Below are 25,495 nucleotides of genomic sequence, written 5' to 3'. Positions count from 1 at the left end.
TCTATTCTGTTACTGAGTTTTGGGTTGCCAGTCAAGCTGTCTTGCATGCGACCACGCCGTCCCATTTTAACACAATACAAATCTCTTGGTCACATTACATCATAAACCCGATGACGTTAACCAACACAAATGAACTGAACATCCGAAAGCATCAAACAACATGCCTTCTCATGTGTTATCCCGACTACAAGCAGACATTCATAGCATACAGACAACCTAAACATACAGACAGACTGAAGATACACAGAGCCTACAATTACAGACATTCTGAACATACAGATAGACTGAAGATACAGAGAGCCTACAATTACAGACATTCTGAACATACAGATTGACTGAAGATACAGAGAGCCTAAAATTACAGACATTCTGAACATACAGACAGACTGAAGATACACAGAGCCTACAATTACAGACATTCTGAACATACAGATAGACTGAAGATACAGAGAGCCTACAATTACAGACATTCTGAACATACAGACAGCCTGAAGATACACAGAGCCTACAATTACAGACATTATGAACATACAGATAGACTGAAGATACAGAGAGCCTACAATTACAGACATTCTGAACATACAGACAGCCTGAAGATAAAGAGAGCCTAAAATTAAAGACATTCTGAACATACAACCTAAACATACAGACATATTCAATATATCAGAACATACAAGTTGTTATAATATTTAAAAACGTAATGCCAGTGATCTTGTGACGGTCCATGGTATAAAACTGGTCAACATTGCTTTTAAAAGATCAAGGTATGAACTGGATGCATGCCAATTTGTCATTTCACCTCTGATCCATTAACGAGTCGTGTGGACGCTGACCAAAGTTGTCGTGATTGAATAGTATCAATCAGTTGCATCACGTGGGATTTGCACTCTTTTCAATTCCCTTGTTAGTCAACTCACTTTCCCCATGTTAAAACCTCATTAGTCCCGCCGCTGACTAGCAGTGTTTTAAGCACACATTAAAATATCATCTAATAGGGCTATCATCGTGCTGACGTCAAGGCCAATTTTTCTGGCCACAATTTGCGTAGATTAACCAAGTACGTCATAGCAGGATCCAATCCAAGGGGGAAGAGCTTTCTAAACTAATCATCTGACACTAGAGAAGCCTACAGGGCAACTAACTATTATCACAACTGCTTAAATGTTATTTTAAATTGGTCGTGTATTCAAGGCAAACAACTGATAAATTCAAGCATGGAACAATAACTCAAATATCAAAGATGTTACAGTCATCTAATATGTGACTGAAAAAAGCCACAGAAAGTAAGTCACGGAGAGAGTCCCACATCTTTATAATAGAGAGATGATCACGTATGTATGCATGGTTGCGCCACAAGTAAATGATTACATGTTAATTTACCATGAGTTAATTACAGAACCGTGCATTAGTTACCTAGCTGATTCAAGCCCCAGCAACTGTGTAATCAACTGAATAAACGCAAACACAAGGTTTGTTTAATGCAGCCGTGTAGTTTTAGCAACATTGAATTGAAAACATTTACAGCCGGTGACACTGTATGGGTCTAGATCAGGGGTCGGCAACCTTTTGAAGCGGAAGAGCCAAAAGTTACAATTTTCAAAATTTCCTTGGTTTTAAAGAGCCACTAACATTTTTTTATTTCAAATATTTTATTTTTTTATTAAGATTATTAGTATTTGTGCAAGGAGCTGGAGAGCCGCATCTTGATATCAAAAGAGCCGCATGCGGCTCGCGAGCCGCAGGTTGCCGACCCCTGGTCTAGATGTTGGCCTATTGTCCTCATGTCAGATAACCTTGGCCTACACGCTATGTATAATCACATTTTTTGGTCATGTCTTTTGTCCTGATCCTCTTTTAGTTAGTAATGGGAGTATTAAATGTGGGTAGTAGGCCTAGACATTCACATGTTGCTTTACATGGGTGGGTAGATCAGATGCAGAAAAATGTATGTAACCACACTGCCAGTTCGTGCTAACATTCACGTTTGTAAAAAAATACCAAATACACGCTAAAAGATCAGAATTTACACAATAAAATGTATGAAATAGCTTTGGTTATTGTTTTATTTTTCCGGGTTACTTTTATTCATATGATTATTTTCCACTCAATCAAGGAAGGTCTCTAGTTTCTGTAAACCTTCAAGACACACAGCCTCGTGGCCAACGCCCATTTGCATATGGGAAATTCGTAGGATAATTTGCTGTCTGCTAGAATCTACGCCTTGTAACGTTACAATATTAGTCTGGGTCACAGTACTGATTTCCATACTCCCCCCCCCCACACACACATACGCACACGACACAAACACACACATCAACACTGGCAGACCAAAAAATTAAAATAAACAGTTGGTGGGGGTCAAACATAATTAGAACTAAAAATTTCACTGCCCCAAATTAAGAACACTAGATATAGTTGAGTGGTGTATCGGCGCTATCTACCTGCATCTATTGTGAGAGAGCTCACTAAGGCGCCAATTTGTTTACTGGCCTGATATACACCAGCTGCTTGTTTACCTGCTTTACCTGTCTGCTGACGACCAGGTTACTCACGCTCACCTGGCTACACGCTCATGTAAATACCGCCAGCTCACACACAGCTGGACAAGTCTATTGGAAGGAGGCTATTCTATTGTCATTCTATTGGGAAGAGAATATTCACTATTATCATTCTATTGGAAGGAGGCTATTCTCTATTGTCATTCTATTGTGATGAGACTATTCTCTATTGTTATTTTATTGAGAGATTGCTAAATAGTCATTCGATAGGGGGATGCTAATGCTATTCTCTATTGTCGTTCTATTGGGGATGATATATATGTGTGTGTGCAAGTGCAAGTGCAATGCCGCCACCATCAAGTTACGTAAGGACTACAGTAATTAAAACCAGCAGATGTTCTAAGGCAGATGCTGCGCTGTTTTAAAATGAGGCGAGATAAGAATTTATTAGTAGAATGGCTTACTTTCATGTCCTGTGGTTTTCAGTCAACGATAAGCCATCGTTTGGGAAAGTGATGTTCTATCATTGGGCTACCGTGTGTGAACGTGGTGTTCTGAGGGCTACCTTGTGTGAAAGTGATGTTCTATCAGTGGGCTATCTTGTGTGAAAGTGATGTTCTGATGGCTACCTCGGGTGAAAGTGATGTTCTATCATTAGGCTACCTTGTGTGGAAAGTGATGTTCTATCATTGGGCTACCGTGTGTGAAAGTTGTGTTCTATCAGTGGGCTACTGTGTGTGAAAGTGATGTTCTATCATTGGGCTACCGTGTGTGAAAGTTGTGTTCTATCAGTGGGCTACTGTGTGTGAAAGTGATGTTCTATCATTGGGCTACCCTGTGTGAAAGTGATGTTCTATCATTGGGCTACCTTGTGTGAAAGTTGTGTTCTATCAGTGGGCTACCGTGTGTGAAAGTTGTGTTCAATCAGTGGGCTACTGTGTGTGAAAGTGATGTTCTATCATTGGGCTACCCTGTGTGAAAATGATGTTCTGTTCTGAGGGCTACCTAGGGTGAAAGTGATGTTCTATCAGTGGGCTACCTTGTGTGAAAGTTGTGTTCTATCATTGGGCTACCGTGTGTGAAAGTGATGTTCTGAGGGCTACCTAGGGTGAAAGTGATGTTCTATCAGTGGGCCTCTTGTGTGAAAGTTGTGTTCTATCAGTGGGCTACCTTGTGTGAAAGTTGTGTTCTATCAGTGGGCTACCTTGTGTAAAAGTGATGTTCTATCATTAGGCTACCTTGTGTGAAAGTTGTGTTCTATCATTGGGCTACCTTGTGTGAAAATGATGTTCTGAGGGCTACCTCGAATGAAAGTGATATTCTATCATTGGGCTACCGTGTGTGAAAATGATGTTCTGAGGGCTACCTCGAATGAAAGTGATATTCTATCATTGGGCTACCGTGTGTGAAAGTTGTGTTCTATCATTGGGCTACCTTGTGTGAAAGTTGTGTTCTATCATTGGGCTACCGTGTGTGAAAGTTGTGTTCTATCATTGGGCTACCGTGTGTGAAAATGATGTTCTGAGGGCTACCTCGAATGAAAGTGATATTCTATCATTGGGCTACCGTGTGTGAAAATGATGTTCTGAGGGCTACCTCGAATAAAAGTGATGTTCTATCATTGGGCTACCGTGTGTGAAAGTTGTGTTCTGAGGGCTACCTTGTGTGAAAGTGATGTTCTATCAGTGGGCTATCTCGTATAAAAGTGACTGGACCAGCATCTAGAACATAGGTGTTCTATCTGTATGCAAAATCTTACAATAAATGTGGTTTGCCCGTGTGTTATCAACGAGGTTTATGTTCTTTCACTTGTTCAACAAATAGCTGAATGGTTTATTAAATTATTGTTGGGTCATCAACTAGACTAATGTTGTAGCAACTAACATACCATGTTAGGCTAACAAGCCACCACAAGTCTGGGTTACACAACCGCTGGGAATGCCTTATTAAAGTTTTGTTTACATAATTAAACCACATTCATCGTCAGTTCACAGATAAGTACTATCACACCTACATTCCTATACAGCCATTCATTACAGAGGAGCCGACAGGAATTTAAACAGGCCACCATCAGATTCAGTCAAGAAAAGAAGCAGATGGGTTCGGTTTATTTTAAAACAGTCACCCATCTCCTGTTATCTTGGACACCCTACTCAGAGAGTACTTTAAAGTGCCAGAGAGCACTGTGTCAGTGCGAATGGGGATCTGGCATTCTTCTATAGAACAAAATTACAAGACCACTTCCTAATTTCCATACAAGTGCTTCATCACTTTAATTCAAAGGCTTCCTTTGACGACATTAGTCTATTTTTAAATGAAACATTGAAATATATGTATGGGTTCGGATTTTTTAAAAACACGATCAATACTATGTTAATGTTTAGTAGGCCTATCTTTAAATGAAATATTATTTTAAGGTACATCAATTTGTTGCTAATGTTCTCTAAATTTTGTTGAAACAATTACAACAAAATGTTATTGTTCAGAATGACTCCATATCTATAGCCTTCCCCATCCCCAACTCTCACTCTGTGTGTGAATGTGTATATATATATATATATATATATATATATATATATATATATATATATATATATATATATATATATAGGCCTATATAATTATACATATGACTATATTCTATAGCAATATAATATTGATTAGACTAAAACGCAATTAGTGAAACAAATTATAAACTATCAGCATTACGGAAAGCTAGAGCCTATGCAATAATTCTGTAACAGATGTACATCAAAGCGCTGCACTCTAAACCATGTCAACTAGAGAAGCACATTCTTTCACTAGCTTACAATTTAGCCTAGCCTACAACTCTCATTCACGGATATTTAACAAAACAAAGAGCGTTTCTAATGAGCCTACTCACGGCCTAGTGAGTTGTTCAAAAATATATACCAAGTGTATTTTTTTTTACACAGACGAAGAGAATGGATAACACAATTAACGTGACGAAGCAAGTGTTTATTGATATTATAATTAGTGCAATTAAAGATTATTTTAGCAGCTGGTTTCCTAATTAAGTTAACATATATTTCATTGGTCAAAAAAAATGAACGAAACAAATGTTATATTTCACAGTAATAAGTTTAGATGGGGAACGGGTGGTCGGATATTACAAAATAGGACAAAATAAACTTACTCAACATGTCCTACATCAAGTATCCCATTGTATTCCTGAGGTGATTAAGAACGGTCAATTAACACTACGGTGTATCCAAAAAGTAGGCCTAAAGTTCGAGGTCTAACCATTGCTCGTGCACACAACGTTGAGCCTACAGGCCGGAAGGTGTGAACACTCAATGGAGACCAGAGAGCGATGGTCCCGCCAAAACTGCATGTGTACAAAGACAGGCGAACAATATGGACGTTTTCTGGAGAAATTCTAACGTACCTTTTTTTCCCCTGTCACACAAAGGTCAGTTTTCAAAAACAAAGCACTGGTGTGGTCATCGCGACTAGAAACACAAAGAAATGTTAACAATAGGAAGGCCCTCCGTACATCCGGAATAACAGCAAGGCTATCGGGTATCGGGTCAAAACGCAGGAAAAAGAGCCTGAATGAGCCTGGCTTTCAATGCCTTTAGTCCCACCCTGACCATTTTTAACTCTCCCACTACGGGCCATTCTTCCGCACACATACCCTTCTCCCAGCAGCCGACCAAACGATACTGCTGGCCCGCTGTTTGACCCCCGCATAACCCCTTAACCCATACCTTGCATAGTGCATTAGAATGCTATCTTGACTGTGTAGGAGTGGTGGTCAGCACAGGACGAACTAACGTGTAGGCCGCGGGAAAGGGGGGGGGGGGGGAGGAGAGAACTGAAAAAAGCTAGTCAATTTCAGTTTTACATTTAAAGGAGAAAGGAATGAGATTATATTCACAAGTGACAAACAATGTTTTAACACAGGCGACCTGTCTATGGCGTGACCTACGAACTCGTCAGCTATTCTGGTGGTGACCTAACACTAAAGTACACAACCTACCTTTGTATCAGTAGTTTCAGTAGGTCACGCATGACCTTACCACTAAAGTACAAATCCTACCGTTTCACCACTGAATTACACATGTGACGCCAATGTAAAAAATAACCGACACCAGAAATAATCCAGGTCAAAAAGCTGACAGTATCCCAACCAACTAGGAACGCATTACACGCTCAAATAAAACAACGCCAGTTTAGCAGTACGTCAATATATATCACGTACTTGTTATTTGTAGACACAAAGTTAGACAAGTAAAGACAAGAATGTATAAACATAACTATCGCGAGCCATAAAACGGGAAAAAAATCTATAAATAACAACATACGTACAGTTCCTTTCATCGTGTCATTTAGTCAATACACAGTACAGACTGAATGTTTACTTCCTTATTCTATCATCACGTACAAGTTGAACCGCTACACTTAACTGATAAGTAAAAAGAAAGATATTTTTTTATCATTTGAAAGAAAACACCATGTGATCTAGTCATGTGTCACACTGACCGACGGTGTTGGTTTTTTTCCGTAATTAGTTTTACATCATCGTTATCCATTTTGTTTTCATTAGTACTGAATCAAGTGACAGCACTTATTCAACATCATGTCAGCGGCAAATAATACTAAATAAACAATGCCCAACCGTTGTGCTAAGTACAATTACTGCGACCAGAATTCTCTCTTTAAATAGTGTTTATGAAAATTACAGAATGAAACTTGATGATATTGCACAAATAGACACAGGGGGGAAAGTGCTGACGCTAAGTATAAATGATTTGAAATCGTTCAGTGTTTAAATATGGAAACAAAAATATGAACCTGATATGTCTAATTTGAAGGAGTCAGACTAGCAGTAGGCAGCAACAACAACAACCAAGGCTGTCTACCGCCTACGCCTGGCTATGCGATGCGTGAATAAGATAGCCGGTCAAGGCTAGCCTAGCGGGGGGATGGGGGGACAAGCAGGGAAATGTGGAGAGGATGTGTTTTCTCCCGACAGTAACCCGTGAGTTGTACATGAATGCCACATGCTTATGTTATGCCAACATACCAGACTACGTACAGCTCATCCACGTATAATGGAAATAATGAATCAGAAAAGTTTGGTGCGTTTTTCCTTTATGTCCCGAAACCAGATTGGCATTAACGTTACATAATATGAGATACTTCATTCAAATCTACCAAATTGTGAATTTTTGTATACACCATGCCATAGCATGACACATATAAGCTTTTATGTCTGGGTGTTGGGAAAACGTTAGTACTTTAACACATCTGGGTTAAATCTTCAGGTCTTTAAATTTTAGTTCAATTTTTTAAATTACCACTTTCCACTTCTCTTTGAGATTAACACCACTAATTCTATTATTTATTTCTATATTTTGAAGTATATGTTTCAAATGCTTTATTTTTATTTAAAAATGATAATCATCATAAAATATTAAAACGCGTTTTCTAGATGTTGCTTAATTTTTAAAACATACAGATCTACTAGATCTACCATAACTATACATTTTTTAAAAGTAATTTTAAATCTGGAGTCGATTTTTTTTTAATTTGGAAAAAAGTAATGAAATGTTTTTATTTGGTTTATTAATTTTTCTGTTGTGTTGTATTTTTGGAACGCAGCCCACACAGTAAGAATGTCATCTCTACCGAGTTTGTCTGGTCAACTTTTTTACACAAGAAAATATACAATTTGTAAGAAACTACTCAATTGTGGTGGGAATGTGATCCTGTTGTTGTACACAACGTGACCATGTACCCACCCCCACCACACAACAAGTACTCGCTAAGTTGGAGAGTGTGATCCTGTTGCACACAACGTGACTATGGAAGAAACCCAACTCAGAAAATAACCCATGTTTTCACCAGCTCGACATTTCAAATATTTCTCTTTTAACAGATCACATGTCTTCATTAGTGACAGTCAAACAAGCCGAGACTTGTTCTATTTCTGGAACCAACCTTCTGCCACACCGTTATCTTTAACGGTCAGACTGTATTTACCGGCAATTAGACCCGTTAGAATTGTGAAGGCGGTACTGGACGTGAAAAAAGGTGACTGATATAGGCCTAGTTAAGAAATCATTGCCGAGCCCAAAACAACTATTTAATCATACATTAATGATCATTTGAAATACGAATAGTTAGGCCTATAGGCCTTCATCTTTTATTGAAATATGTGCAATTTGAGCAGTTGTACAACCTAGCCTAGTCTTATTCAGAAGCATAGACTACCCGGGACGACCCGCTGGGGGGGATCATATTATGATTTCAATGATAAAAGCAGCGGAGATCCTTGTGACAAAATGTGTGAAGCAAAACGCCGCCTAGGTTAATCACAGCGCGGGTCTATTGCAGCCAAGATTCAATACAGCGCGTCATGTGGCAGTAAATATCAGGTGTCGCCATGTGGATCTCGTTAGATACAAGATTCCTCAAGATTTGCGGGCCGTCAAGATTTCATTTCAACAGTGGTTCTTAACCTAGGTTTGATCGAACCCAAGTGGTTCGGTTAGTCAGTCCCAGTGGTTCGGCGGAGGTCAAGACATATACTCGACTCATATGTCAGTGCAGACGATAGAACTATTAAGAAGCGTTAGGCGAATGCGCATATGAAACTGCTGGGATTCTGCCCTTCCAAAAAGATTGAAGACCACTGCATTAGACGCTATGTTAGCTGCTAAAGCACCAGGAATCAAGACAATTTAGCTCTGCTTAGCTACACCAAGGCGATGTGCTTTGAGTTTAAACATTGATGTATTTAGAGCTTAAACACAATGCGGTGTGTTTAGAGCCTAAACACAATGCAATGTGTTTAGGCTTAAACACAATGTGATGTGATTAGATCTTAAACACCGAGACGGTGTGTCTGTACGTGTACAGTACATAGGGTACACGCTGAGGTCAATGACACGGGTTTTCCGAGTGAGAAACTGCACACGGACCGTGCAGGTGGGAAGTGACCAACGTCACGTGTCCTCGCTTTGACCCTATGTTACGGTCCACTGGTCGCGCCTAGATGACCGTCACGGGCCTGTGCTTGCCGTTTTGATGGCTGTGAAGAGAGTGGGCACCCAGCATTGCTGCAAGAGGTGACAAATACACTCATGATAGGAAAAAAAACGTCGAGAAACGACACCAGAAATTTATTAGAATTTAAGTCTAAGGTTGACGCGTTCAGTCTCAGGCCCATGAGGCTATTGAAGCAACATACATTTAACTAAATAAAAGTGTACTCAGTCCAATAAAACAACGCTTGACGATGCATTTTAAATTATTATAATTAAATAACACTCTGTTCTCGCTGGGTATAAGTTCTACATATAAAATTACATTATACTTTCATCGCAATCTCGTTCATACCTAGATGAACTTTAAATGTGTCAAAAGCATGGCGCTGTGGGGTAGACATTAATATTTAAACGACCAAGGAGATATTGATTGCATTCTTATATTAACTTAACTTTGAAAATCTACAAATGGATAATAAATTGTTCAAGCTTTAAAGAGGAAACACGTACCGATTTTTAAAAAAAATGTTCCAAATAACCTTACAAATATGTACCCATCCAATCTGATTAAACATCTGGAAATTGGGTGAATGTGTAAAGCTTACGTGTTATGTACACATCAAATATGATGGACTAGCTAGGCTGGGTGATCTTGTTGTGACTATAAATGTGTGTACACATCAAGAAACTGGGTGAATGAGTAAAGCTTACGTGTTATGTACACATCAAATATGATGGACTAGCTAGGCTGGATGATCGTGTTGTGACTACAAACGTGTGTACACATCCAGAAATTGGGTGACTGTACGATCATGTGTACGCAAGTAAATCACTGCTTGGTTAGTGCTAGGTAAAGCTTGCTGCAGAGTCGGATAATTATTAATTTATCTAGCTAAATCAGTGGTTCCCAACCTTTTTCGAGTGGCGACCCCCTTTTATAAAAATTAAGTGACCCGCGACCCCCATAGAATTAAAAAGCCGAAATTAGTATGAAAATTAATAAGCACTAAAATAAGATTTTCTATTAGACTTTCAATATGAACTACTCTTGATAACTATTTTAAAAGCATGAGTAAAATTGCATACTATTCACTAAACCTTCGTGGTTAAGTTTTTAATTAACAACCATTTTTGTTAACGCCAACCTATGTCATTATAATTATCTTAATTTTGTTTTTAATCAAAGAATAGTGTTGAAAATATATTCTCGAAAAGTCAATCAATTTTACGTTTGGGTATGAATGGTGAATATTACACCGAAATTGTGTATACAGTTTTTCATTTTACGCGGAATCATTCTGTAAATCAGATAATAATAATCTTGTAATTCATCGGGAATGCTGGCAACATCAAGGGAAGAAGAGAATGGGTAATGCGTCAATGTAGATTCTTCTTTTTTCAGCTCAGAGAAATAGCGATGCTGTTCGTTTTCAAGAGATTCAAGATGCCCAGAAATCGCTTCTTTCAAAATTTTAATTATCTCACAATCAGATTCATCTACCACACCGCAGAGTTTCTCAAATTTACAATATTTCCAAGATTTATTTTCTTTACCGATTTTACAGCTTTGATAAAAATGCCCCGAGATTATCATGGAAAGTTATAATATTCGTTCATTTTTCCTAAAGCTTCAGGTTAAGCTTATCTTGATGTTCGAACACATCTGCTAGGTATGAAACTCTCTCCAATCACTCTATGTCGTTTTAAGTATACCAAAAAGTCTTGTTTCCTTTGCACTTCCAAGAACAATTTGATTTCAGATTTCGTTTGACAGCCAGCGTACTGCAGTGTAGAATAGCAGAACCTCGTGATCTATATCAATGTTTTTGCTCAGTTCTTTGAAGGCTCCAGATTTTATATAATTTACGACTTATACTAGCAATGGACTATTTGTGTCGATTGGTTAGGGCAGTGGTTAGGGAGCTAAATCTTTTCTGCTTTCTAAAAGCCCGATTTTGAGCTAAACATAGATGGCGCACCATCCGTACAAACCCACATAGCCGTTTTAACCCATTTTAATCATCCAGTTTCAAAAATGGTATTTATTTTCTCCATGCTATCTTCACAAAAGAGCAACTCTTCTTTGCTATCATCCGCATGAATATAGACATAGACCAGCAACTGCGAACACGAACTCACGTCTGTTGATTTATCAACTTGAAAAGCAAACAATGGTGAAAGCTTAATTTCGATAAAAATGTGTTATTTAACATTTACGTACATGCAGCGTTTGATGAGATTTTCCCTTATTGTTTTTTTTTTGCTTGGCATTTTCTATCGCGACTTCATTTGATGCTTGCACTAATGTTGGTGAAAACTTCCAGTTCGATCAAGTCTCTGGCGTTTGCAACTAGCTTCTTGCCGACGAAAGAACTCCATATGTTTTTGGTGTGTTCCGAATGACTCGTCTCAAATGGAGTTTTAGTTTTGAAGATTTCATAGATTCGTGACTGAGAACAACTTTGTACAGTGCGCTTTGTTTCTTCTCTATTACATTTCCAGTGATGTTAATGAAGCCGAATTTTAAAAAATCTTCTAAATATTTATGTTTTGTTTCAAATTACTAAGGTTTAGTATACCAGTTGGCGACCCCCCAGAAAGACCTTCGCGACCCCCAGGGGGGTCGCGACCCCCAGGTTGGGAACCCGTGAGCTAAATAGATGAGTCTCAACTCCACGTAGTGGCCTAGTTTCACAGCTGTGTTAAACTGGCTTAAGATGTAAAAATGTTCAAACTGGATGACGCTAAGTTAAGCGGTTATGTGTATTTGAATCCGCGTGCTTAAGTACCGACTACATCCAGAGCTAGATTTATTTTTAATACCAGGATTCATAAAGAAAACTCAATCGTTATTTTCATTCAAACAAAGGAGAACAAAATAAATCGTCTCATTAAACTACATTTTTACCACTGGATCAATGAGGGGGTGTAATCAATAGGGATTCAGGTAAAGTTATCTCCCTTAGAAATCAATGCATGTTAGTCTCCCTGTGACAGAAGGTTGTTGTCGTTTCTTTTGTGTCGTCATACAATCGTCGTGAAGCAGCCACCCTAAGTGGGCGGATTCATAGTTCAGACCAAGGTACTGTCACGAGATTTAGCCAGGCTCAAACTTATGTCAAGTGGAAGTTTCCTTGGTTACAGTAGAGCGGTGTAAAGGTTGGTTCTGTCTAGGACCAGTAAAACAGACCAACTAGCTATGTCTGACAGGAAACATTTTTGCAAATTATTCACAAACCTATTTGTTCTTATTAATAAAAACGATAAATGTATTCGCCACATTCGATCTCAAGTAATTTAACATACACATACCAAAAAAAAATAAAGAAACAAAGCACTTAGGGTAATAGACGGGTCGGGTCGCTAGACACACAAAAAAAACGGGCCGATAAACAAGAAGACAGACATGTCACTAGACAGGTCGCAAGAAAAAAAAAACAGCATAGAAAAGACAGACCGCATAGACAGAAGGCAAGATCTGATGCACTAAATGGACATAAGACTTACAGGCATCCAAACAAAAATATCTACGCCAATGTTCAACTTACATTGCGCAAACTAAATAAATAGCATATAATTTGACCAAATTTTGATTAATACCTCCCGGGCAACGCTGGGTACACATATAAGTTATGAGTAATGTCAATTCATTCAAGAGAAATTAATGTTTAGAATAGGAAAATGTGGATATCAAAAGCAGCACAGCAAGAGATCACATGTTGCGAGGTCGAAAAAAAAATGCGATGGTATGTTTTTGCTGTGGTATGGATGTTCAAATCAATATGTAGACGGTCACGTGTTTTCTATCGCCACAGAAATCACAAACTACATAGATTTTCTTATATGTCAAACATCTATACTGTGACATCTAAGTGGGTGGGCAAAGAAGCAAAGGGTTAGCCTCACATTGCAGTTTAAAGATGTACAGACGACACATACTTTAAAACCTCGCGATGGCTGAGCATGGAGAGAGTGCTAATGTAAATGATGACATACCTTCAAAAGCTTTGCCGCCGTCATCGTAGTACTGCAGGATGTCCTGGTCCCATTCAGCCGGCCACATTTTCATCGCCACACCGTGCTCCAGTCGACGGCCTTGGAGTTTGGTGCCCCAGAACAGTCTCACTACATCACTTGGAGCTCCATGCTCCAAGCAACTATTACTTCTTCACTTGAAGGTTCATCACCCAAACAGTCTTACGGTATCATAGGGATTTGATTTTGATGATTCAGAAAAGTCTTAAAGTACCACTTCAAATTCGATGCTCCAAAAGTCTTACCGTATCTTGGATTTGATGATTCAGAAAAATCTTACTGTATCATTTGTAGTGTGGCAATCCAAACAAGCATGACATGGAGATAGGCGTCCAGTCTTGTAGCACAATTTGCAACCAGTTTTGATGTATGATTTCAGGACACTCAATGAACTTTCACGATTGCGAGTCAATTCACGAATAACTATTTTTTTATCGTACACTAGATTATCCTTCACTGATTCACGAATCTAAATTTTAATGCAATAGGTATACAATTCAATACGAGGAAAATCCACACCATTTTTTTGAAATCAAAAAAAAAGCTTTTTCATTTTTTACTACATCTTTAAATAGCATATTTAAAAAAGATAAAGTAGCAGTTAAAAATATCAAGCTCAGTTAATGCACAGAGCAGGTCAAGCCAAAATACAAAGCCAGATATTTGCCACTATGAATAATGAATATATTAGGACTAATCATATTACAAAACAGCAGCTGGACGCTTCCAGTATCGCGTACTTTAAGCTAATGGAAAACATCGGATATTCTACAAGCTCTGGCATAACGAGGGGAGGAGAAACGCCAAGAAATATCAACCAATCTGTGTGTGAATACAAAGTGGGTAAGATATTGACTCAACTGTCCATATCCAGATCTCCCATACAAAGAGGGATCTGTGATTATTGGAGAAACGGTTTTCATGTAAACGATCTGCCGACAAGAGACCGTGTTGTTGAGACTAAAATCACCATCTTTCTGCTGGAGCCTACACGCGCTACTCTCGTTAGTGGTCGATACCCTTTTTACACAGATCGTATCCTTCAACAGGTCAATGATTCTTATTTTTTCCAATCAAAGTTACAGCAAGTTTGTATTTAATTATCCATCAAACTACCAAGTGATTACTTCAATGAAAAACAAACTTACATTACGTTGTTCAATAATCCAGAGCACCGAAACAAAAAATATATCAATATTAAAATTTGAAATGCATTATCCCACAGCGCCTATGATTGTATTACATCCAGAGATAATTGCTTATGTTGTGAGTAATCCATATTGAACATAAAGGATGCGTGGCTCACAGTACGATGCTACCAGCTATTGTACCTACCATTATCTCGACGCTTGCAACAGAAAAAGGACACTTGTTACGTGTATCGGCGAACAAGGCTGATTCAAATACCGCGTGTACAGGTCGATGGTAGATAAGATAATTCTGAATGCCTAGGTCGATAAAATACGAACTTTGTCCCGAACGATTAGCATTGTCATCAACAGCACCGTCTCCTTAGCACCCATTGGCTGGGCTTTATTGATAAATCTATCAATTACAAGGAAAGCAAAACAATCCTATGAAGACACAACAACGTGTATAATGAACCAATCAATTGTGTGTTTCGATACAAAATCGTGGTGACACCCACGTGTCAAGGCAACCAATCATGCTAATATGATGAGGACAGAAATAGAAATCAAACAACGTTAATTACAGACGATGAGAGACAATACTTGAAACCCCAGTCTCAGACTTCTTTAATTATCAACATTGTGCACCGATCATTCATTTGTTAAACCTCGTTTTTCATTTTGATTCTAGACTTGCCATTCAACGATACACAGGTCATATAATTGTGTCCGTCTCAAAATAACAATTAATTAGCCTACTTTGTTTTTTACTTATTTTGTAACGGATACACACTAAGCCTTCAAGATTTTTTAGACCGTGCTTTACAATATACACATTTTTTAGACTAAAGGTAATGATTTGTTAACTATACATGTTAGAGAAACTGCAAACAGAATAGCATTTTTTAAAACCTCTTTAAGAGTTATTATTCCAGATTTGTGCCACGGGGAGCTGGCCACACAAACAACAACATAAAAGCCAAATAAAGCTGGATAAGATTAGAGGTGGCTCCCTCTTGATTCACGCTGCTGGTACAGACGACTAGGATTGAGTGTTTTATTGATGTGGCAGCCAGACACATTTACATAATAATCTGTCAAGGACCCGTTCAAGTTTGTCATCTCTAAACTTTAAGGCTATAAAACTGGTAGCTACTTTTAATGCTTTATTACATTCAGTTTACTTGCATTTTAATGGCGAAGCTTCCTGTTTAAGATAGATGAGTTTTTTTTTTAAAACAATGTGCACGCATATTGCAAATGCGATATTAGAGCCAGTGATATTGGGTTTTTTTTTACACACAACACAGGAGCTGGTAAAATATTTATATTCCCCGAAGGCAACCACTAAAAACGCCTACAATAGGCTCTACAACCAACGGGCCAGCTAAAAGTACATTCCTAGAGGTCAAACACGCTGACACATACAGGGTTGTTACACTCGTGTCTATAGCCCAGCAAGTTGCGGACTCATCCGGTTTCATGGGGTCATTTATACATATACTATCATAAACATACTGTCTTTCATTAACTGGCTAGATCAGTGTTATGTAAGACTAATAAATAAGATAATAAGTAATATTAAACACCCGTAGTTTTGCTTACCGCAGCAAGAAAACTAAAACCTAGCTGAGAGTAATTAAGTTACCTGCTTAGATCAACGTAAACAAAAAAAAGTGTTGCTAGTTAAATGCACCTTAAGGTAAACATCCAGGAAATAAAGAACGTGACCCCCACACTTTTTGACTGGTCACTAGTAGTACACCTACACTATCAGTATCACTGGCGCTATCCTAGCGAATGAAATATGAAATGAAAACAAGCTGAAATGTAAAACTGTGGCTAAAGACGCTAGCTTAAGCCTGTAGAGCGTTCAGCCGTATGGCGCGCCTACCAGCCAACCAGTGGAAGGTGCTGAATAATAATAATTTCCCGTTCAACAAACCGCTTACATAACTGCGAGGTTACTGACACCGCTAGTATTGGTCAGCGCTATCAACTGGGTGAAGACCGATACATTACATTCAGCTGCTGGTTACAGGGGGAGGAGGGGGATAGGGAGGGGGTCCCTAGGTGAGAAAATAAATAAATAACTGAAGGCTTTGTACTTTCACAGTTCACCACCGTTTGACCTGACGGCCTACATGTACGCTGGGCGGACCGTAACATTAGTTTTAGCAGCCTTATGACCTGGTCAACATTTTAGCAGCCGTATGACCAGGTCAACATTTTTAGCAGCCTTATGACCTGGTCAACATTTTTAGCAGCCTTATGACCTGGTCAACATTTTTAGCAGCCTTATGACCTGGTCAACATTTTTAGCAGCCTTATGGCCAGGTCAACATTTTTAGCAGCCTTATGGCCAGGTCAACATTTTTAGCAGCCTTATGGCCAGGTCAACATTTTTAGCAGCCTTATGACCAACCACCGTTTTTATCTGCCTCTGGCTAAGCTATTATTTTGTTTGCTTCAACTTGTGGAGTTGGCTGCGATAAATAATTAAACACTTCGTTCAAACTAGTAACGCTTTATTTTATTAGTTTTTTTTCCACGAGAAACCTTTTTGGTTGTTTTTTTTTTTAAGTTAATTTTTAAAAATATGTGTGTCACCAACTGTAAGACCACATTAATGATGGCATAAATATTATGGTGGATGGGATGTATAGAATACATGTCTAAAGTAGTGGCGGGGGTGGAGGTATGAGGTAATGCATTAAAATCAGTGTATTCTTCAATGGCGGTCACTCAGTGTACGAGTGACCGGCCGGTACAGATATCACGCAGGACACAAGCTGTTTGGACGATTGGAAGTTGGGCGTGGGGGGGGGGGGGGGGGAAGACGACAAACAACCGGGGGAGAATAACTGCCAATAACGAGGTCCAGAAAGTTAAAGAAGCCGGCATTAAAGAATTCAAAGGTCATGTTTAACTAAACGTTAAGAAATTCTGGAATTAAATAATTACTTCTCCGGTTGGACACTTCCATAATGCTTGCAGTAGATAAAATAAACAGGCATTCGAGACTTGCTGAACGAATCACTTAAAGGGGGAGCTGTTTAGTATATGAACTAAGGGTTTCGCGGTGGGGGGGGGAGGGGCTTTGAAACGTCCTGTGATTAAAGTATATATTTCATATATAAATTTAATAGTTTTTTTTGTATTTTGTTCGAGAGTACGCTAGGTGTAACACCCCCCCCCCCAACCCCATAAAAACCCAACAAGAAAATAAACACAGAAAAGACAGATGTACTTGTGACTTTAGAAACCCATGTACTGTTACAACAGGGCTGATATTAATTAATATGGAACGTAATCTTTTATTCCTTTGCAGTTTTGATGAATGGGGTCAGTAACCACAAGTGTGGGTGGAGAAGACGAATGATGCAACAAACAAATAATGTCCACATGGGGGTGGGGGGTCAGTAACCACTAGAGTGAGTGGAGAAGACAAATGGTGTAACAAACAAATAGTCCACATTAGGGGGGGGGGTCAGTAACCACTAGAGTGAGTAGAAAAGACAAATGGTGCAACAAACTTTATGTCCGTTTGGGTGGGGGTGGGGGGAATCAGCCGGACCTTCTGTATAACTAACAAAAATAAAACAGTATACCCGGTCGATAGTTTTAAAAAGTTCACTTCTCCCAGTGGGCCCTTTATTTGGTGGTAAATGACTTTTCTCCACATTACATGCTGGGGGTGTAAGAGGTTTTTTTTTTTTTTAAGTTGACTAGGTTATGTAGCGACAATGTAAAATATTTAAAGTCTTAGAAACATTATTTCTGACCAGCAGATGGGCCCAGCTTTAGTTTAAGTCTGCGAATGTAGCAACTGAATACCCTATATACATTTAACTATCCCATACCATCTTCTATAACCATTTTAGTTACCAGTACAATATAACCTGTCAGTTTAGCAACCATTTTATCTCTCCGCCTATGGATACGGACACAAACTATCCGCAACTTGTATCAGTCTCGAGTGTTTTGTATTACCTTTCGGTCGCCCTTCTAACTTCTAGTGTCAAGCTCCTATTTTTAAAAATAACTTTTTTTTTCATCAGAAACTCATCAAACGTTTAAAAAGGCAACGTTTAAAGTTTAAATGAACGCAACTCAATCCTTAGAGCAGACATAAAAACAATGAATTTGGAACCTGATTATCTAAATGTCAAGGATGCGCCAGTTTAGTAAACTAAAAAGTTAATTCACAGTATTTCTTTTTTGGAAATGTATTGTGAAATGTAGCTAGCATTTTTATTTCATTAAACAGGAACGATTAGAAAAACATGATAAAAACTTAATGCATTTATCGATTAGGAATTAAAGTTAGGGTTAATATCCTGTCCGCTAAGTGATTAAAGGTGAAAAGATATGTATAATAAACAGAAGGCTATACCCAAAGGTAGCTTCAGTAGACTTAATTAACCGAACAAGAAAAATCAGGACAGAATTGAGGAAGGATATTTTTACAACTTGTTGTATATAGCTATACACACATAATTCTATAATGTACTACTAAAAGTAGCGCTATAACTGTCACTTTTTACTACACTGTATTTACACAACATGCCTCACTCAACTTAAATGCGCAGAAATACTTCTTTTCTTTTTACTACTAAGACTTTTTTTTACCTTTTTTTTTTTACTGCTAAGACATTTTTTAAAAGCTGCAATGTCTTTGTCCATGAGTGGAACAATTTTTTCACTTGTTTGTGCGGCGAAGGATAAGAAACAAGCGAGAATGTGTAGAATTATTCAATTCTTTACGCACGATATGAAACCATGCTGGAAGCGAGACACGACGTGGGGAAAGACAAAGTAATTTACTGGGCTTCTTCATGGACGTCTTCCATTTAAAGGGCAGTGATCTTTTAAAATGTATTGTATAGAACAAAAAAGGTAAATAGAAAAACCATTTACTGTCATGAAATAATAGTATTGGAAGAAATGTGTTGACACTAGTGCAAAGGGACTTGAGCGATCATCGTAATATGTGTTAAACATTTCTACACTAGTCCTTGTTGGTTTCTATAGCAGGACCCAGTTATTTTATAACGTTTATTTATAACATTGTTTTTCAAGTTCAGCCATCCAGTAATTTCTTCCCTATTCCCGCCTCTCATTCCTGACGGGTTTATCGGCTAGTGCGATTACATTTTCTCAGCAATGTCACATAGTTTCGTATGTTTTTTAACGTAGAGGTCAAAAAAGAAAAGCAGCATAAACTGTGCAACATTTAGCAAGCGGATGAATACTTAATAACATTTGGATCTGCACTACTAAACACAACACATCAAATAGATAGAAGGGTAAATTCTTTAACAGAAAGATTTAATAAAATGCTAGATGATTCTAGAAACCAAAGACTTCTCGGGATCCAATACACAATGTCGGTTAAACAAAATATTTGCACCAGTATTTTTGGACCAGTAATAGATAGAAGAGATAAATACAACTATTCACAAAACTAGGTTACAGGTGGAGGGTATAGCATCAGTAGATTTGTATTTTAGCACTGATGAATGCAAAACAGGCTGTCCGTATTCAGGAACAATACAGTGTCCTAGTAGCTACAGTCAAACTTCATGGGGTATCAGTGACGACTAAGGAGACGAGTTGCCAAGCGTACTATTTTAACAGCTTGGCGGAGAACACGCTTCAAAGATGTAGCTTTAATGGCTGCTTAATTCTGGAGTCTAGCGTATCTAATGACCCACCTTCCTTTCATCAAAGAAAACCAAATTGATCACAATCTACATTATCTCTCATGACACTCTCTGCTTTTCTCTACATAATATATATATATATATATATATATATATATATATATATATATATATATATATATATATATATATATATAGTCACTCAAATATAACGTTAGTTGTAGTATATACTTTTTTTCAAGTTACCCGTTAAATGCATTGGCAAAATGATTTTCCTGCAATAATAACATTACAGAGTCAGTAAAGACGTAACAAAAATCTGCTTTTCAAATTCTAACACGAATACATTCCTTATTGCAACAAAATGCAGCAAGCAATGCAATGAATACCTTGCAAGAGTTTCTGCACGAGATGTAGTCTAGTTTACTACAGCAAGGAGCTGGTAGCCAACAAAACTAGGACAAGTTGTCTCCCTTAATCCTCTAAGAATGTAAACCTTCAAGACAAGAAATGCATATTTTTTCTCTCGTCTGCCTCTCTAATTAACAAGTCTGCGATTCATCCGTATTAGAACAAAAACTGACGTCCAGGAAGCGCTGGAGAAAAATTGCGCTGTGTCTCTGGGGACGGGGATCACAAGAGACTGGGCAGGGAATTCACTCATAATGCCGACACATTGTTTTATTTAATCGAACTCACTTCTCGCACTCCATTAATTCATAGAATCGATGTTTGGAATGACGTGGAAAGTGGAAGCACAGTTTATTTAAACACAGTGTGCAATAATTTTCTGTTTTTTTTTTGTCGCCAAAAAGAAGATGCATGAGAGATGACTGAAAGTATGGAAGAAGACGCAGGCCGCATAGTTATGTACGATAGTTTTGAGACCTACGTCATAATCAAAATTCAAATCGATTCTCGTTCGGTGTTGGCAGCCTGCTTTAAAGTCCATTAGTAAGCAGGATGTGTCTATTTTTAGTAATCCGTGAGAAAAGTGTTCCCTTCAGTGCACACAATGTAAGATGCTGACGGACAAAAACCAATACAAATACTGTGCCGATTTTTTATTATTAAAATATATTCCCGTTCATTTTTATTTTTACTTTGCACGTATATTAAAAAATGATTATATTTGAAGAGAAAATACAATGTTCTTTGAATAAGTATTTAAGTACAATGCATTAAATCTACATATGCAACATTGTAGTCTAAAATTGTGTTACGCACCCCAGAGATCTAGTAAGAGATAAATATGATAAGTGTGTGTCTGTGTCCTATCTTCCGCAACAAGCAGTAGCTTATACATAACTTATACACAAAGAGACTTTAGTATCCATGATATATGAAATACGATCACTCTTTTAAACAAAGAGATCACTTATTTTCGCAATCTTATTATCTATCAATCTTAGAATCAAGTTGAATCACGTGTTGTAGTAGACATTCTAGAACAGTAAAACAGTTCATTATAAAAGACCTACTCTCAGCCTTTCAAACATGTCCTCTCATCCCTAACATACCATACAAGTGAAAATAAAACCATATCATGACTTAATACCTAGGGATAAGTAAAAGAAGCTTGTGAGAATTGCGTGTGACTGTTTGAGGGTAAACACAATATGTTACTTCACACAGCATCGTTCAAACAATGTAAACACAAGCACAGCCGCACAGTATCGTTAATTTTTTTTCAACGATAATCCATTTAATCAATTTAAAACAAACAAAGCTAAACAGTGTATTATGTTACAATTATCAAACAGCGAAACCGTTTTAATAGAAGTAGAAACAGTGTAATGAAAATAGCTGTAGATGTGAATCGTGTATGTGATGCTTCGTGTTTGCTTTCCCTATATTAAAACGACCTGTACATCAAAGTAGGCCCATTAATAACAGGTTAAAAAACACTTGCTGTGGTACCACACCCGAAACTAGCCTATATGAGGATCTATGTTTAGGTGTCGAACTTTAGTCCACTTTCCTACAACACGAAAAAAAATTCTGCAGGAAAAAAACGTTCCGCCTATCGAGTAGTTCGGTCTTAGGAGTATCGGGTTTTGCATTCATACAAGTTCTTTCAAGCGGCTATAAAGTAGGCCAGTAATAAGGGCGCACCAAGGTCGAAGTTTTTAAAAATATAATTGCGGCTATGACATTTCACACACACGCCGACTTCCAAAAACGTAACCATGTTACTTACACGTGACCTTGCGGGTTAGCCAAATAAAATTGTTACACGTTGACCTCCTTAGGAGATATCGTATTACAAAGTACGCATGTATTGCACTGTATTGATAATTAAAAATAATGCGTTCACGTGATCGTTGGTGTGATTTATGTAAATTTTCTTTAGTTAAAACTAAGGCTTTATAAAACATAAACTATACACATCTATAGTTCTTTTTTTTTTTTTAATAGCTGATCAAACTAGCTGACAGCACACTGAGCTATGTACAAGGCATTCAATGCGGATGGCGGGATGTAAATGAATTTATAGATGGTGGGAGACTGAAGAGAAGGGGCGTTATTACGATACAAACTAATCCAAACATATAAAAACAAATTAAATCTGAGGTGTTAGAAAAGCAAACCAATTTAGCATTTGCCTATGACTAGGTAAAGAGTATTTGGAAAATTGTTTTAATTACTTCAAAACTGTTCAATTGGACCAATTTCAAAAATTCTTTTATTAGGTAAAATAGGTCAAATCTTTAATTAGACCTAGAATCTATATCAATTCCAGCATTGACAATAGATTAAAAAATATAAATGGGGGGGGGGGGGGAGATATAATGGATGTAATAGTTGCTTGAAAAAGAAAAATGTAGACTACTCACCCTTGCCCATAGTCTGATGAACTCTACTGATGCTCAGTGTCAACTTAGCGATTAGGTCTGAATGCTTTCTGTGCATACCTTTCTAGCAAGTCTGTAAGATGAGGCATTGCAAACATAGTCCATAGGAAAGGATCCATCAAGTTAATCCAAACTCAAGTTTTTTAATCCCTCACACATATGCAGTGGTTGATACATTTGGTAGTGAACAACTAGTCTGTGTAAGTTGAACTGTCACAGTGTTGTGGCTGACAACAAGAAATATTCACAACTTCGCATTGAATTTTCTGAGAAATATATTCAAACACAATGTAAGATAAAAGCTAAGTTCTATCAAATCTCTATTAAATTAGTGTAATTCACAAAACAACAAAATGTATAAGGAATATAATCGACTGGTGGTTTAGCCATAATACAGCAAAGTTTGTTTTTAGTTTAGAATTGATTTCTGGAGCAATACAAAATTATTATGTGGTTAAGTGACTAAATAAAGCTCTATATGTACTTCAATAATAAACTTTAATGTATTTAAATAATAAACTAGATGAACCCAAACAATATAATGTAATTTTTTTTTTAAATAAGGTACAGAATTTGATATTAAAACTTATAAAATAATAGTAGGCCTAATTACTTCTAAAATAAATAAATTGGTTTCCCCTGAACAAAATAAACCATTAACTCAAAACGTATGTAATCGGCTAATTGCTGTTTTAGATTTTTAAAAATTTAGTTTAAAAAACTAATACACTCATGACAAAATTGTATACTGAATACTCATACAAATATAATAGTAGTCTATAGGGCCTATCAAAGTTATAACTAACATTTCTGTTAACCTGTCTTAACATTAACAAATATAAGACTAAAAATATCTAAGCCTACTAAAACTAAATCTATATTGTTTGGGCACTGATTAACATAACTATCAACTTATTATTATGTAGCAAACTAAAGGCTATTTTTTTTTGTATATTCGTATTTTTAATTGTTATAAAAAAATTGCTTCACTTGTCTATTAACTATAATATGGCTACTGTCTGACTCGATCTACATCACTTAAATTTATTTTTTACAATCATTTTTCATTTAATGTTTAAGTAAAAATCAGCTTGCTACTTCGTTTGGAATAGATTTTTAGACTGATACTACAGATGAGATAGGCATCCACTACCATATGAGTACACAGTACACCTCACTTCACAATCTTCAATACAAAATCATTTTATAATGTCCAATCATATTTGTGATCTAGATCTAGATCTAGATATGGAGCTAGATTCTCTTGAGTCCTAGTATAGACCTAGGCAAGATCTAGAATCTACTAGATCTAGTCTTTTTTAGTTTTAGTAGAATCTAGTCATCTAGTCTAGTAATTAAATTAATTTAGAATTAAAGGTAGAATCTAGATCTAGAATAGATTAAGTAAGACTTAAGATAAGACTTAACTTTATGACTTTATGAAGAAAATACATCAGCTGCGTTTAGATTTTAGATGGTAGATTAGTAAGAAATTGATAAAGAAATTTATTTAGCCAACACTTTGGCTTAAGCCTAACATTGAACATGGTACACATTAACAACTAACTAATAAAAAACACTTAAAATTCTTAGAATCGCAACTGCTCGGCCTAGTTACCTTCTCTTCTGCAGCAGTCGAGTCACAGCCATACAGCAAACTAGCGAAATGTGTTTAAAATTTTATTTCTGTTGTGGTTAAAAGAAATAACATTGTTGATTTAAAGCCTATAAACAATTGTGATAAAACCTTTTTCATAAACTCACTATTACACCGCAAAAAGTCCTAAACCTAGAGCCATTAGTTCAGTAAAAATATTGTTAGTGTGGGCTAACTAGAACAGTAAGAACACACAACACGTCTTTCCTGCTAATGGCTGCCACGAAGACCTTGAACTTTTGAGGTCACATATTAAGCCGAATTCGCTCTGAGCGACTAGTGATGTTCAAGCAGTCGGGCTGTGCGCCTACTCGTCATTAACGGAAGCCTGTTGTTTTTATAACCATTTTAAAAAAACTTGGTGACGCAACTTTGATTTTTGAAATAGTGTTTATTCTCACGAAGCCATAGCCGAAAGGTTTATTATTATTTTTTATGTAAAAGCTTCGGCTTCTTTTAAAAAATGAAATATCTTTCTATACTTTTTATTTATTCCAAATGATAGGCTTAAAAGTAAGTGTAATAATTGAAAGGTAGATTCTTCATCCTATCTATAGATATTTTAACATAAGTATGATATAATAATAATAGGGGCATACTGAAAAGGGTTGGGTAAACCTAAAAGAGGGTTCAAGGGT

At 37.2% G+C, this 25,495-nt stretch overlaps 1 protein-coding gene across 5 annotated transcripts in view; it reads right to left on the bottom strand.

Moving 5' to 3' along the window:
* The window catches only part of LOC131938464 (ecdysone receptor), a 46,214-nt gene extending 21,147 nt beyond the window's left edge, over positions 1-25,067 (bottom strand). The window contains exons 1-2 of one of the 5 annotated variants that reach the window (XM_059296496.1): positions 24,819-25,067; positions 23,183-23,466 (exon numbers count right to left, since the gene is read on the bottom strand). In XM_059296496.1, coding sequence (XP_059152479.1) covers positions 23,183-23,258 — 76 coding nt within the window. In that variant the 5' untranslated portion in view covers positions 23,259-23,466; positions 24,819-25,067. Of the gene's footprint in view, positions 1-6,501; positions 6,590-6,830; positions 6,857-13,510; positions 13,842-23,182; positions 23,467-24,818 lie in introns of those variants that run through there. The other 4 variants (XM_059296497.1, XM_059296499.1, XM_059296502.1 and 1 more) reach the window with 4 other exon arrangements.
* Positions 25,068-25,495: the final 428 nt, after the last annotated feature.

This window comes from Physella acuta, unplaced genomic scaffold, assembly GCF_028476545.2.
Source record: "Physella acuta isolate Inbredline_101_S28 unplaced genomic scaffold, ASM2847654v3 ptg000245l, whole genome shotgun sequence".
Taxonomy (NCBI): domain Eukaryota; kingdom Metazoa; phylum Mollusca; class Gastropoda; family Physidae; genus Physella; species Physella acuta.
Note: the sequence above shows the minus strand (reverse complement) of the source record. Positions and strands in the feature narration are given on the sequence as shown.